Source organism: Miscanthus floridulus, chromosome 1, assembly GCF_019320115.1.
Source record: "Miscanthus floridulus cultivar M001 chromosome 1, ASM1932011v1, whole genome shotgun sequence".
NCBI classification, from domain to species: Eukaryota; Viridiplantae; Streptophyta; class Magnoliopsida; order Poales; family Poaceae; genus Miscanthus; species Miscanthus floridulus.
In genome coordinates this window covers 41,862,895-41,878,222 of record NC_089580.1, presented here as the reverse complement: position 1 = coordinate 41,878,222, position 15,328 = coordinate 41,862,895, and the positions used below count along the sequence as shown (strand labels likewise).

The following is a 15,328-nucleotide window of genomic DNA, read 5'->3' as shown; positions in this document are numbered from 1 at the left end:
AAAGCCGTACCTGCTTCAAATCTCCGAATGTCAGTCTGTCATAATCAATTTGTCACCTGTAGTCAGGAGTTTCTCCCCTGTTCCACAAATGGATAAATGACCAAATTGTTCATACACCAAAACTGAGAAAAATAATAAAAATGACATAGAAATACATTTTGTTAGTCTGTCAGATGGAATAAAGATTAACAAGACCAAAGCATTGCCAAAGGAGAAACATACGGACAGAACTAATGCAAACAAGAAGCTCAATATATTGGATTTCGAACATATTCTACAATCAAAGTACAATAGACTAACAAACAGCTACTATACATATTTGCAGCAGTAAGGGGGTGTTTGGTTCCACGCCTCACTTTACCACGCCATGCATGTGGCTGCCACAAATGCTAGGCTGCTATTTGGTTTGAGAGTAAGCTGCGGCACGCCACAAGATCCCAACCTCCATGCACTCAGTAATTCTCGCCACAACTCGCCACAACTGTGGCGGCCTTTGTTCGCCTCGGCTGCGGCGGCGCCACAAATAACATGGCATGCATTGGCGTAGAACCAAACAGGCCCTAAACCTTTTGTTCTCTTTTTTTTTTAACGATCAGCTGAGAAAAAGCCTACCCCAACTTGTTTGGGACTTAAAGGCTTTGTTGTTGTTGTTGTTGTTGATCAGCTGAGAAAAAGAATTCCCCACTTGAATTAATTGCACTGGAGGGACGTTAAACACTGCCGTCCAAAAGGATTACAATTTACAAGAGAAGTTTTTAAGAAGTAGTAAACCTTTCCGACTTGTCACCAATAGCTCAATGTCAATGAAATGGAAGTTAGGTGGTAAAGGATCATTGCAAACATAAAGAGGCCATAAAGTGTCCATCTTTTTGCAAAAACAATCACAACTGTAAGATTATACTTTAAACGAGAACTGTAAGCTTCATATCATGCATCATCGTGCAGATGTTATCTATCACCTTGATCCCCAAATTACAGAGACACAACAATTAATCCTGAATTTGGTTACCTCTTTTACCTGTACTAGTTCAGATGAGAAATGGTGCAAAATATTCCGTAGAAACTGTACTCCAGTTACATACTTTGTATTTGCGACTCTGTTGTATATGCATAATTAATATAGTATATGTGCCTGAACAGAGCGAAAGACAGACTAAACTGCTCTCCCACTGTCAGCCGGTCATGACCAAATTGTCCACGTTTGGTCGAGTGTTTCTCCCCTGTTCCACAAATGAACAGATAAACCAAACTGTTGTTGCTCCAAACCTGAAAAGGGAATAAACATGACACAAAACACCCAAATGCTGAGTCAGTGAGATGGAAAAAAACAGGCAAAAATATTGTCCAAGGAAGAACATATAGCAAGAAATGACTAGTCAAACAAGAAGCATCTGAATATGAACACAAAGTTTATCCAAGGTAGCCGTAGTGCTATGGAGGATCAATACAAGAATCCTAACATATTTGCAGTTTTTATACAGATTTGCAGTAGTGGATCTTTATATTCCTAATATATGATAAAGGACCATTGCAAATACAGAGGCCGTACATCTTTGTGCAAAAACTGTCACAACTGTAAGATTCATACATTTGAATGCATCCTTGAGCAGATACCAACCTGAACCTTTGCAAATTGCAGAAACATCACATGAGCCAGAAACCAGTGACCACTTCTAGCTGTTCTTGTCTGAATGAGAAAATGATGGAAAATATCCAGCCAAAAGATTACTCTGATTAATCAGTGCAACTTTGATAATTACACACAGATGTAAGGGAAGTGCCAACAGTCTGATCATACAGAAGAAACAGAACTGCACAAGACAGATAGAAGGTCGAATATATAATCCATAAAATTGCTTATCAGTCACAGGGTTTTTTAGTTTTGGTGTACATATCACAACTCTGCAACACATCCAGAACCATATCTACAGCCTGAACCTATGTAGCACTAAGCATCCATTTATTTCTACCTTACAAAGTTTCAGCACTCAAAACCTCTAGAAGCGGAAGTCCACTGAACCACAGATGCTGGATCATAGTTTAAACATAGACCACTATCCAATATCATCTATAGTCGGATTCTAGAATATGGCAATGGGAAGAACTAAAAGATGTGCTTATTATCCTCAGCAACCCATGTTGACATGGCATGGAGCACCCGCCCCTTCCATCCCAGCAGCAACCAATGGTTATCCACATCGATGAGAAAGTCTCTGTGATAAAAGTTCTTGACCTTGTCACTGGCAGCCTTGATAACCTCTGGATTCAATGGTAGCTGCCTCAGCCCAGCCCGGTGGTTTCGCACCTGCCATTGCCTATAAGTTTCAGGACGCTCCACCCGGTCTGCACCCTCACAAGCAATCACATTCAGGGCAGACCTCCCCAACATATCCCGCTCAATCAGCAGCCGCTCATCATTGTCCCTGGGGATGGTCGCATCAATCATGTCAAATAGCGCTGAGTAAAAGAAGAGTGCTTCCCGAAACCGTGTAAAAAAGAACGGGACACCATATGTTCCATTTACCACAGAATGGATGAAAACATCGGGCTGCATCTCCCGGATGTTGTGGAGGACCATATCCCTAGGGCTTGGGTTGTCCACCAAACCACTCTCGTCCATCAAGTAGCCGATAAAGCATTCGCTGTTGACAACAAGCACCTCATCAGGATTAATATTGAGGTCCTTTGCACGGACAGTCTCCCACTTTGCTGCAATACCGTGGAACTTGAATGGCACGCCAACCTCACGGGCACAGTTGCTGAGGCGGCGACCTGTTTCCTCAATCTGGTGGGCTGGGCGGAACCCAGGCTGTGGGACGGCGATTGCGGTGAACCTCACCTCTGGCGGTCCACCTTCCCTCTTTGCCAGTAAATGGAGCAAACCAGGATACTGGAATCCATGCTGCACACCATACTCCACAATGTGTAACTTGCTCCTCCCTGCCACAGCATGACAAACTGTCATGTTGGAGAACATGAATTTCACTTTCTTCAAACAAGAGGCTGCCATGAACAGCTTGTATGCCTTGAGATAATCCACGACAGAGGTGCGTTGTGCCATGAGCGACTGGTACACCTGGCTCCCTGTGCCTGCGAGTCGTGCCTCCAGTCCCTCGGCAAAACAATGGGCCAACCTCTGCGTGGCGTCCCCTCTGAGCGAGGAGTGCTGCTTGATCTGCCTCAGCACCTCGTTTGCACTTCGGCGATCACCAGTGGCAACCGACTGTGCACAATGGATAAGCATGCTGTGCAGGTCAACAACCTCATTCCCCCGCTGCCTCCCCCGTGCCCCCTTCCCGCTCACCCTCCTGGCACTCTTCTCAGACTCACTATCCATGGCGATGCGCAGATCCTCCATGCGCTTCAAGAATCCCTCATGGCCAGAGGTCATTATTTCATTGTACAGCTCACTAGCGCCGGCTTCTTCCTGTTCCGGCATCATCAGCTTGGTGTTTCTACCTGTCTCTGTCTCCAAGTCCTCTTCGGTGTGGCGGTTCTTGCGGCCCCTTCCATTACTGCTTCTGCTTCCCCCAAACAGTAACATCCCATCCACCACCGCCTCCTCCTTCACTTGGCCAGCAGCAAAGCCAGTAGCTGGCTTGCTGTCAGTAGGCAAAGCCTCGGAATGCCCCAGGGTGTCCTCGAGGTCGATGAGAAGGCTGTTGTTGGTGGGCAGGAACTTCTTGGCCTCTTCCATGCCTTTGAGGAATGCCATGTTCAGCAACTCCATGTTTCCCTCATTCTGGGCACCGAAGAAGGCCGAGGCCAGCGCGGCGTGGTCACCGTCGCCAGCGGGCAAGGTGGTGGCCTCTGTCTTCGTCTCCTCCTCCTCTGCGCCATTCAAGAACTCCGATCTTTGGATGCCCACGCCGCCCCCGGCGTCCTGGGCGGCGAGGGAAGCGCGCTGCTGTTGGGCTCCGCCACAGTCGGCGTTCTGAGGGGCGAGGGAAGCTATCAGCCGTTGGCCTCCAACGCCGCCGCCGCCGGTATCCAAAAACGCCAGACTCTGCTGGAACTTGGCGGTGCCTCCGTCTTGTCCCGGCGAGAAGAAGGCGTTGAGCTCGTCGGCGGTGAAGTCGTCGAGCCCCGCCGCCATGTCGGGGTACGGAGGGGAGGCCAGCAGCTGGGAGAGCTCGAATGAGTCGTAGGGCGAGGTGGGATCGGCGGATGCGGGGGCGGAGGAGGAGAAGGGGGAGACAGTAGAGCTGCCGCCGGTCCCTGAGGTGGTGGTGACGGCGGCGGCGGAGTCGGATGCGGTGGTGTCGGAGAGGATCTGGGCGTACGGCTTCTGGGTGTTGAGGAGAGCGGGGTGGTCGGGGAACTGGTAGAAGAACTGGCCGTCGATGTCCTGCTCCATGAGCATCTGCGAGATGAAGGGGAGGACGAAGTCGTCGGAGGAGGCCGGGTCGTCGGCATCGGGGCGCGGCGTTGGGGGCAGGTCGAGGAAGATGGAGGGGGAAAAGGGCTCGGGGGAGGCGAGGTAGGCTCCCTGCGCCAGGAAGTCCTCCGGCGAGGTGGACATGGCTCGCCGTCGGTAGAAATCGGAGCTTTCGCGTGGCGGAATCAGTCAATCAGCGCTTGTGGCGGGCGTGAGGTGTCGTGGCGGGGGAGGGGAAGGGGATGGCCTGGGTCGGCCCTGGGGAGGCAAATTGTAGGGCCCAGTTTAGTTCTAAAATTTTTGGCAAAATGGGTATGGTAGTATTTTCATTGTTATTTGATAAACAGTGTTCAATCATAGTCTAATTAGGTTTAAAAGATTCGTCTCGTGGATTTTGTCTAAACTGTGTAATTAGTTTTATTTTTTATTTATATTTAATGCTTCATGCATGCGTCTAAAAATTCGATGTGATGAGAAATGTAAAAAATTTTGTAAAATTTTTGGCAAACTAAACTGGACCTAGAGGCTCCGGTCCTTTATGGATCGTGGAGGACCCTGACCCCGAGACGACACGTGCATGTCAACAATCTTAAGGCTGCGTTTAGTTTCCAAATAATTTCTCAAAAAGTACTACAGTGATCATCACATTGAATCTTGCGATACGTGCATGGAGTATTAAATGTAGACGAAAAAAACTAATTGCACAGTTTGGTTGGAAATCGCGAGACAAACGTTTTGAGCCTAATTAGTCCATGATTGAATATTAATTGCCAAATAAAAACGAAAGTGTTACAGTAACCAAATTCCCAAATTTCGCGAACTAAACATAGCCTAAAGCATATGCTCCTTTCGGTTCTTTTGACTAAGGGCCTCTTTGGTATGGCTTATGCCGGCTTCGGCTTCATCTATTTTGCGCAAATCGAGGCACTGTAGTGTGAAGCCGTTTTGTAAGCCGGAGTTAAAATGAACTAGAAACCGGAAAAAGTCAATTTTTCTGGCTTCACCGGTGAAGCCGTTTTAGATGAGCCGTGCCAAAGGGGGCTTAAATTGCATGGCCGGTCCTTAAAGTATTGGACGAGTTTCATTTGGGTCCCCAAAGTACGAAATCACATGTTTAGCTACTTAATGTATTTAAGTGATGTCATCTCGGTCCAAAATATATACGAGAAGGGTTAGAAGCAGACGTGGTTGTCCACGTGGTCAGCCACGTTCCCGCGGGATCGAGGCCTGCTTGCCCAGCCGGCCACGGCCACCACCCGCAGTGACAGCCTCGCCGCTGGCCACGGCTGGCCACGGCGACCCCGGCCCACATCGCGCTTGACCCCCTCGCACGCGAGCGCTACCCGAGCGCCTCCGCGTACGCGCGGCCGCGTGCTTCGGCGCCTCGGTGGCTGAGGCTGACCCTGCCTCGCGGTGCCACTGCCGCCGTGTTCGCGCGTTGCCGCTGCCGCTGCCGCTCCGACATGCTGCTCGTCCTGCCCTGCTAGCTGGCCGCCTGTGAGCGCCGCTGCCCCCTGCGCCGCTGCAAAAAGCTGTTGTCGCCATCCTGTGCGCCGCGCCAGGCCGAGCCGATGAGGCAGCGCGCCTGCGCCCCTCGCCGAGGCATATTCCGCTCCATCCGGTCGCTATGCGACGACCAACGGCCAACGGCGCCTGCCCCATCTGCACCCACGCTGGCACGTTCTCTTAGCTTGGCCGGCCTTGACCGAGCCAGAAACTCGTCACCGCCGTCACCGCCATGGATGCCGGTAAACACCGTCACCTCCCCGTTTCCAAATTCGCGCAACTCGAGACCTCCCGCTCCAATTCCTCGCACACATAGCTACGCTCGGTTATCGTGTAGCCTATGGAAGTGACCCCGTTGCAAACCATCCACTGCGAGTGATGAATTTTGGAATCTCGCCGCTGCGGTCCGCCATGGCCGAGCGAGCTCCTGCTGCGCCGCGTTCCACCGCCACCAAGCCTCCCGTCGCTCGACCACTGGCACCGTGAGGCAGGGTCAACCACGGAGGCGCCGGATCACGTTGCCGCGCGTACGTGGAGGCGTTGGGGCAGCCCTCGCGTGCGTGGGGCGCCGGGACGGGGTGGGCGGCGTCCAGCCAGAGGAACAGCAGAGGAGAGGTGGCCACGGGGAGAGGAGGTCGAGCGCGATGCGGGCCAGGGCCGCCACGACCAGCGCGGCTGGTGGCGAGGCTGTCGCTGCCGGCGGCGGCCATGGCCTGCTGGGCGAGTGCGCCTCGAGCCCATGGGTACGTAGCTAACCACGTGGACGACCATGTCACCTTCTATCCTTCCTCGTGTTTATTGTGGACCTGGATAAAATCACTTAGATACATTAAGGAGTTAAACGTGTGATTTCGTAGTTTAGGAACTTAGATGGAACATGCCCAATACTTTAAGGACCGTGCAATTTACTTCCTTTTCTATTCTCATGTGACAGCCGTTACTTCCCCGTTAAGGCTCCAACCTTCTATCGGAAGCCAGCAGCAGCAGCAGCTACGTGCGCCTCTTTTGGTCGGAGTCTGCGCAGCGCTCCTTGCGTAGGAAGCCAGATGGAGCCAAGCGTCGGTCACCTGTTAAGCGTAGCTACGATGGATCGAAGCATAGCAGATGCTGCCGCAACGCCACCAGGTGCATGTTTGCAATCGAGTTCTTGCTCCCCCACGTCTTCCATGCTCAATGACCCAAGGCCGATGGCAGAAGTTGTCGCCGGTAGATTTGCCCTAACAATGCAAACAGCTGGCCATGGTGGTATGAGCAAAAGTTTTTATCCCGGTGTTGAGGATGGAGATTTGAACTCTGGTGTTGAGAAAATTGAAGAAATTGCAGGTTTTGAGGTGAGCGAGGAACACATTTCTATTTAATGAAGTAATTTATTGTGTGCATATGTGACATATACGGTACATATATAGGCAATTTAAATGAAGGATGCTTACGGTATAATATAAGTAGCGAGTGCTCGGGAGCTTCTTCACCTTCATACTTGCTGAAAGTTGACATGTTTGTCTTGTGACCATATGTTGCAGCTGGCTGTTCGTGGTGATCTGGGCAAGATCTCTTGTCCGAACTTTGAGGACGGTGATGGATATTTCAACTCTGACAACGAGAAATCCAAAGAAACTGCTGCAACATGTTTGGAGGTTAGTGAGATATTTCTATAATTATAAAGTAATTTTATATGACCCGGCGATTCTGAAGGACTTCTTCTCCTTCTCATTCTTATCTTTTCCCTCCACTGTAACCCGTGCTTTCTCTTGACCTATAAAAGGAAAAGCAGAGCGTCCCATAAGGGACATCGCAACACATCGCATCAATTCGGACTCGAACCCATCGAACCCCGAACCGATCAGAACACACGAGCACACAGCCAGGAAGCGACCGAGCTCTCGGCACCCGTTCGCTCCTCTCACCAGAAACTTGGGACATGTTCCTCTCTCGACAGTTTGTAACCCATACTACGAACTTTCAGTGCTAGTAACACGAGCAGCAGCAACGAACTGGACGTAGGAACATTCTGTCCGAACCAGTATAAACCTCATGTCCTCTTAGCACACCATCCGAGTCAGACGCGCAATATTAGAAATTTACTAGTCGGTGGCAACTCAAAACACCGACAGATACTCTCAGCAAAAGTAATTGATATATGGGATATGCCACTTTGGTGTACGTAGGGTAATGAACAAACTTTCTCAACTGAACTTGTGCCAAAGGCTGGCATGATCTCTACTTCGGAGGAAGAAGCATACAAGTTTTATAATGCATATGCCGGAAAAGTCGGCTTTAGTATCAAGAAGTGCCACACTAAACATAGAGCAGATGGCACACTATCTTCGAAGTATTTTGTTTGCAGCAATGAAGGTCACAAGAACACTAATCGAGAATATCAACCAAAGAAAGAGCGTGCTTCAACAAGGACATGCTGTAATGCTCGTGTCCAATTCTCTGTGTCACGAGAAGGGATTTGGACGATGCAGAGAGTCATACTCGCTCATAATCATAGTTTTGTAAGTCCTGACAAGACACACATGCTTAGATCACAGCAGCGTATGACAAAAGCGGACGAGCATATCATTAGCAAAATGCGGCAAGCTGGTGTTAGGCCAACTGAAATATATGATTTTTTTCAACGGTGGTCAGGCGGAGCTGAGAATGCGCAGTTCTTGAAAACGGATTGCAATAACTTCATTGGTCGTGAGCGTAAAAGGTACTTGGAAGCCCAAGATGCACAAACCCTATTGGAATATTTAGAGAACAAACAAGTTCAAGATCCTTCTTTCTATTATGCCCGTGTTTAGTTGCCATGCCAAATTCTAAAAAAGTGCTACAGTACCCATCACATCGAATCTTGCGATACGTGCATAGAGCATTAAATGTAGGCGAAAATAAAAACTAATTACACAGTTTGGTTGGAAATCGCGAGACGAACGTTTTGAGCCTAATTAGACCATGATTGAACACTAATTGTCAAATAAAAACGAAAGTACTACAGTAGCCCAAAATCCTAAATTCGCCCAACTAAACACCCTCTATGCTGTGCAATTAGACAAAGAGGATGGCCGAATATGTAACTTATTTTGGGCAGATGGTCAGGCCATTGCAGACTATGCTTACTTTGGGGATGTCACGTGCGTTAACACTACATTTCAGACAAATAAACCTGAAATGCCTTTTGCTCCTATTCTTGGAACAAATCATCATAGGCAAACCATCATTTTTGGAGCTGCACTATTATTCGATGAAAGTGCTAATTCATCTGTATGGGTATTTAGAAATTTTTTGAAAGCAATGTCTGGGAAGCAACCAGTCACCATTTTCACAGATCAATGTGCTGCAATGGAAAAGGCAATTAAGCTTGTTTTTCCAAACTCAAGCCATCGCCTTTGCCTATGGCACATATACCAGAATGCTGCAAAACACCTTAGCCAAGTAATATCCGATAATGAGGATTTTCTAAAGGACTTCAAGTATTGTGTATATGAAGAAAGATCAATAGCGCATTTTAACAAGAGGTGACAAGAGTTATTGGCTACTTACAGCGTTGGGTAGAATTCATGTTGCAAAATTTGTATGCACTACGTGAGAAATGGGCCACCGTGTATCGTCGTGATTCGTTTTGTGCGGACATGACATCCACTTAAAGAGTGAAGGTATGAATAATATATTTAAAAGAACTTTTCACAGAAAGCTCTCTATTTCAGAACTCCTGGTGGAATTTGACAAGTGTGTTGCACGCCTTCGTGGTAATGAGTTATATGAAGATTACAAATCACGGAGTTCTGAACCGGTTCTCTGTGTTAGTAATTTATCTTTTGTCGGGGGCCAATACTAGAGTACCCGAAGAGGAGAAGCTAATGGTCATCAACATTGATTCGTCCGAGCAGTCAAGAGCACGACTATAGCTCCAACCGACCCCCAGGTGCGCGGGCTCCGCCTCGCCCGACCTCTGGGGAGCGGGCTCCGCCTCGCCCGACCTCTGGGTTGGGGGCCCCGCCTCGCCCGACCTCTGGGGACGGGCTCCGCCTCGCCCGGCCTCTGGGGCGGGGGCTCTGTCTCGCCCGACCCCTCAGGCACGGCTCCTGACGGAAGCCCGTACCACCGTCAACCACTACGGGCCAGAAAGTACAACCCAAGGTCAAACTTCTGGCATCATGCAGGGAGCGGGCACATCTCAACATGACCCGTGCCCGCGACATGTCACTCCAGGGAACTCACATCACCAACCGTGGCGGACGTGTGGTCACTATGTTGCCTACTCCTTGTATGGCCGCTGACCAACACGCTGGTTCGCCGCGTCGCCCGCCGGGACGAAATGGGACGTCACGACCCGCTGACAACATTGGGGCGTGGCATCAGCGACAAACAGGCGCCCGGCGTGGAGCCGTCCCTATCACCATCTGTAGTGTCGACGGGACCCGCATAAAGAAGGAGAAAGGCCCGGTGGTCCTAGAAGCCTTCCTCTCCTTGCCTCTTCTTCCTCTTTCTCTCTGTGTAACATGCTCTTCCCCTTCGTCTATAAAAGGGGAAGCAGGACGTCTCAGGAGGAGGACAGTTCACCGCTCTACACGGCTGTAGACATCAAAACACACGCCCTAACACGCCTTAGGAGCACACGCACATCAGAGACTTGGGGCATGTCCCTCTCTCGCTCGTTTGTAACTCCTACTATAAACTTTCAGTGCTAGTAACACAAGCAGTAGTGACGAACTGGACGTAGAGACTTTTTGCCTGAACCAGTATAAACCTCGTGTCCTCTAAGCACACCATCCGAGCCAGACGCGCAATACTAGAAATTTAATAGTTGGTAACTCGAAACACCGATAGTTGCCGCGCCAGGTAGGGGCCTTTTGCGCGTCTCGACGTCCACACCAAGCCTCGGATGGCTAGTCACGGCGTCAGCTGGGTCCCAGGCGCGCACGTACGCTTCGGGAACCTAGATTTCATCGTCACAACGGAGGGAGAGTTGGCGCAGGCTCCCACCGCCGTCCAACCTCTCCACTCTGTCGGCCTCGATGCGATCGCCGAGGCGCTTGAGGAGCTACAGCTACACGTACCGGAGGCCCGCGCCCCTGGGAGCGACTAGCTCCTCGGCTTCGATTACGGGAGGCTAGAGCGCTAGCTCGGCGTCTTCCTGGGACCCCGACCGTCCCAGGAGGACCTACGCCACCTCACCTTCTCATTCGCCAACGTCATGACGCAGCTTTCCAGAGGAGAGCCGCTCTCCCCAAAATACCTCATCCAGAGTGCCCCGATGACGCTCCCGTCCGGTCTACGCAACGCCGCAGAGACCGTTGGCCACCTTGTGGCGCAATGCACTCCCCCATCCCCTATGAACGATGAGTTCGTGGGGATGACCAAATATGCATGGAATCTTTCCACTACCTCCTCGCAGAAGAATCGGAGTCGCTCTCCAGCTCTGACTCCAGCAGGGCGAGCCATCACCCCTCTCGTGAATGTTTCATGGCAGGTACCCCCAAGGGACACGTCAAAAGCATCCATGAGGGAGAGGCTACCCCAAGGAATGACTTCGACGACGAGGTTGAGAGGGATGCAGGGGCCCCACCTCGCCTGCGGGTAGAGCAGCTGAAGGCCCGACACCAAGAGATTGAGAAAGCACGCCTCCAGCTCGAGCAGGAACGTGCGGAGCTCGAGCAAGAGATCGAGCGCCATGGAGACGGTGGACGTGCGCGCCATGGCCCGTGACGTGAACCGGAAGATCATCAAGGACGACGAAGCCCTCCCACACTTCACCCGGGCAAGCTAGAACATCGCTGCTGCGGCGGCCCTGCTCCGGAGGCTTCCAGGACCCACGACGCCCGAGGATCGTCGGACCCATCATGAGATTCGCACGCTACTCGAGCGTGCGGCGGCGTAGCAAGCCGAGAGCTCACTGTCCCGACGACGCGAGCTCAATGCCAGCCAGCACGCACCATCAGAGCGACTCAACAAGGATGTGTCGGTCCACCAGACGCAGCAAGGCGACAGGCCACGCACCGCGGTCCCAGTGCATGAATGTCTTGGCCTCCACCATGATGCGCGCGACACCCTCGACTCCTGCAGGCGTACCCACGGAGATGCAAGGGAGGAGGCTAGCCATGGCTACCACCCTCATCATGGTGGACGCTATGACAGCGGCGAGGACCGAAGCCTAAGCCCCGACTTGCCGGGACCTTAGGCCTTTGGCCGACACATCCTCAACGCCGCCTTCCCACCGCGGTACCGACCGCCGACCAACATCCCAAAATACTCTAAGGAAATGAACCCCGGACTGTGGCTCAAGGATTATCGACTTGCTTGCCAAGCCGGTGGAATGGATAATGACGATTTCATTATCCGCAACCTTCCATTGTTCCTGACCAATTCAGCGCGAACGTGGTTGGAACACCTTTTGCCCAACCGAATCCAAAATTGGGTGGACCTAAAAGAGATCTTTGTGGAAAACTTTCAGGGCACATGCGCACATCCTAGGAACCCATGGGATCTCAAAAACTACCAACAGAAGTCTAGGGAGACTCTTTGTGGGTACATCTGGCGCTTCTCTAGGCAGTGCAACGAGCTGCCCAACGTTGCCGACGCCGACATCATATGAGCTTTCCTGTCTGGAACCACCTGCGAGTCCATGGTTCACAAGCTAGGACATAAGGGCCCGCGAACCACCAAAGAGCTCCTCGACATCGCCACCAACCATGCCTCGAGCGAGGTGGCAGTCGGGGCGATTTTCGACCGCCTCAAAGGCAAGGCTAAGTGGGACGAGGGCGCCGACGAAGGCGCCTCCAATAGTCCCAGCAAGAAGAAGAACAAGCAGCGGTGCGAGGGCTCGCTCGTGGCTGCTATCGACCGCAAGGGGGGTCGGAAGCCCGCCGAGGGTACCCCGAACCACTTTGAGAAGCTGCTCGAAGGGCCATGCCCGATCCATGCTTTCCCCATCGAGCACCTATACAAGGACTGCGTCCTCATGAAGCTGTTCCCATGATGCTTTGGAGCCTGAGGACGACCCCCAGTCGGGCCACCGGCTACACGTAATTCTTCATGGTCTACGGTTTTGAGGCTATCCTCCCGACCGACCTCGATTATGAAGCGCCGAGGGTCAGAGCGTATGACGAATAGGGAGCCGAGGCATCCCTCGAGGATGCCATGGACCAGCTAGATGAAGCGCATGATGTTGCCCTCCTCCGCTCGGCCAAGTACCAGCAAGCGTTGCGCCGGTACCACAGCCGTAGAGTGCGGGGTCGGGCCTTCAACGTCGAGGACCTAGTGCTCCGCCTCATCTAGAGCAACAAGAACCACCACACACTCTCTCCGCCGTAGGAGGGACCATATGTCGTTGCGGAGGTGTTTCGACCAGGCACCTGCAAGCTCAAGACCATTGACGGCGAAGTCTTCGTCAACGCCTGGAACATCAAATAGCTACATAGCTTTTACCCTTAAATTTATGCACGCTTTTATCTTATTAGTTTTGCTACCAACTCCCTGATCTTTCGTGACACCCGACCCTAGCAATGGCAGGGGTCGGGCCTCACTCGAGGGCTGATAAAAGCATATTTATCCAGTAGACATTCTCTATGCCCGACTCTTTATCATGTTAAGACCTAGAAGCGAAGGTCGCGAAAACAAACGCTGAGTAAAACCGGTCAGACTGCAAGAAACCTAGGCTCCAGTGGCTATGGCATTTTTGCTCACCAGCGTGATCAGAGTTTTTTTTCTACACCCCGAGCTTCTTAAGCCTTAACTACGGGAAGAGTCGGAACACATTTAAGAGTATATCCACCTAGCCAACGTTCTCTATGCCTAACTCTTTCTCATGTTAAGACCTAGAAGCGAAGGTCGCGGAAACAAACACTGAGTAAAACTGGTCGGACTGCAAGAAACCTACGCCCCAGCAGCTATGGTGTTTTTACTCACCAGATTGATTCGAGTTTGTTTACCCGCACCCCGAGATTTATGGCCTTAACGACGGAAAGGGTCGGAACGCGCTAACCTTTTTATATTTTATACAAAAAGGGGAGAAGGGCCAAAAATCTGTTTGGCCACAATGGAATTTAAGAGCTTCTACACTTATTACGAGTTCATCGCCTAGCTTATCTGCCTAACTAATTTCTTGGGGGATGATCTCATCCTCTATCTCTGTAGGTAAGTCCTATGCCAGTGGGTCACCCAAGTCGATCGGACGGCTCGGGCCACTGCCGAGAGACGGGTAAGGAGCAGTAGGATGCCCCATGTGGGTTATACCGACTCCGTCACGAACGACGGATCCGGATTCCACTCAAACATATCCGGTAAGTGCTCCATGAACCCGTCACTCGAGCCATCAAGGTAAGTCCTATGCCAGCGGGTCATCCAAGTCGATCGAACGGCTTAGGCCGCTGCCGAGAGACGGGACACCCTTAATTTACGCACATTTTCTTTTATTAGTTTCGCTATCGACTCCACGATCTTTAAGTGATGCCTGACCCCAGCAACGACAAGGGGTCGGGCCTCACTCGAGGGCTGGTAAGAGTATGTCTATTCGGTAGACATTCTCTATGTCCGACCCTTTATCATGTTAAAAAAAATATAAAGACAAGGTTTGTGGAAATAAATGCTGAGTAAAACTGGTCGGTACATGGGATGGGAATATGGGATGATCAGTTTAATTTCCTACTAGTTGCTTCAGGCTCCCTTGGAACAAAGAAAAAAATAAAACAATTCTATAAAAACAAAAAAGATGTTACAGGGCATGTTATTTTTACGTTTTTTTTCTATTCCTGTGTTTCTAGAACAAAGAGATCCTTAGTAATGTTTTGAAACAAACAAAAGATGTAACCATTGTTGGATATAATATGGGCTTAGCCCATATAATATTTAATAAATCAAATAAAACTCTATGGTACGTAACATTAAGTGTTGTATGGTTTAATACCATACGAGATTTTGACTTGACGCTGACTCAGCTTATATGGTTGGAAATTATTCATCTAAATTGATAAGCTGAGAAAAGGATAAAGGCGTGCCACACGCGCGCGCGCCGCCGCCGCTGCCGGTGGGCCATGGCCGTGGCAGGCAGGCGGCGAGCGAGCGAGCGGGCGGGCGTGTGGCCAGTCTTTTGCTACTTAAATCCACATTATCACGGGAGTTTCGCTCCTTGATGGTGGAGACGAAATGAATGCGTCAGTTACCATCCCTTCCGCTTCCACTTCCCGTCTTCTGGGATTCTCCGCTGCCTTCGTCTCCTTCCCCTATCGCAGCCATATATCCCATCCTCCGTCAGTTCAGACCTGGTCTTCCGCAACCGTTCCGAGAGATCCACATGGCAGGCGTGTGGCCAGTCTTTTGCTACTTAAATCCACATTATCACGAGAGTTTCGCTCCTTGATGGTGGAGGCGAAATGACTGCATCAGTTACCGTCCCTTCTGCTTCCGCTTCCCGTCTTCTGGGATTCTCCGCTGCCTTCGTCTCCTTCCCCTGTCGCAGCC

At 50.9% G+C, this 15,328-nt stretch overlaps 1 protein-coding gene across 1 annotated transcript; it reads right to left on the bottom strand.

Annotated features, from left to right (window-relative positions):
* Window positions 1-1,827: 1,827 nt before the first annotated feature.
* LOC136480884 (scarecrow-like protein 34) lies at window positions 1,828-4,613 on the bottom strand. The gene has a single exon (XM_066478318.1). It carries the CDS (start codon window positions 4,520-4,522, stop codon window positions 2,105-2,107), a length of 2,418 nt encoding a protein of 805 aa, XP_066334415.1. The 5' UTR covers window positions 4,523-4,613; the 3' UTR covers window positions 1,828-2,104.
* Between the last annotated feature and the right edge of the window lie 10,715 nt (window positions 4,614-15,328).

Excerpts from the sequence above, each read along its gene's own strand:
- LOC136480884 (XM_066478318.1), bottom strand. The coding sequence starts at position 4,522 with ATGTCCACCTCGCCGGAGGACTTCCTGGCGCAGGGAGCCTACCTCGCC.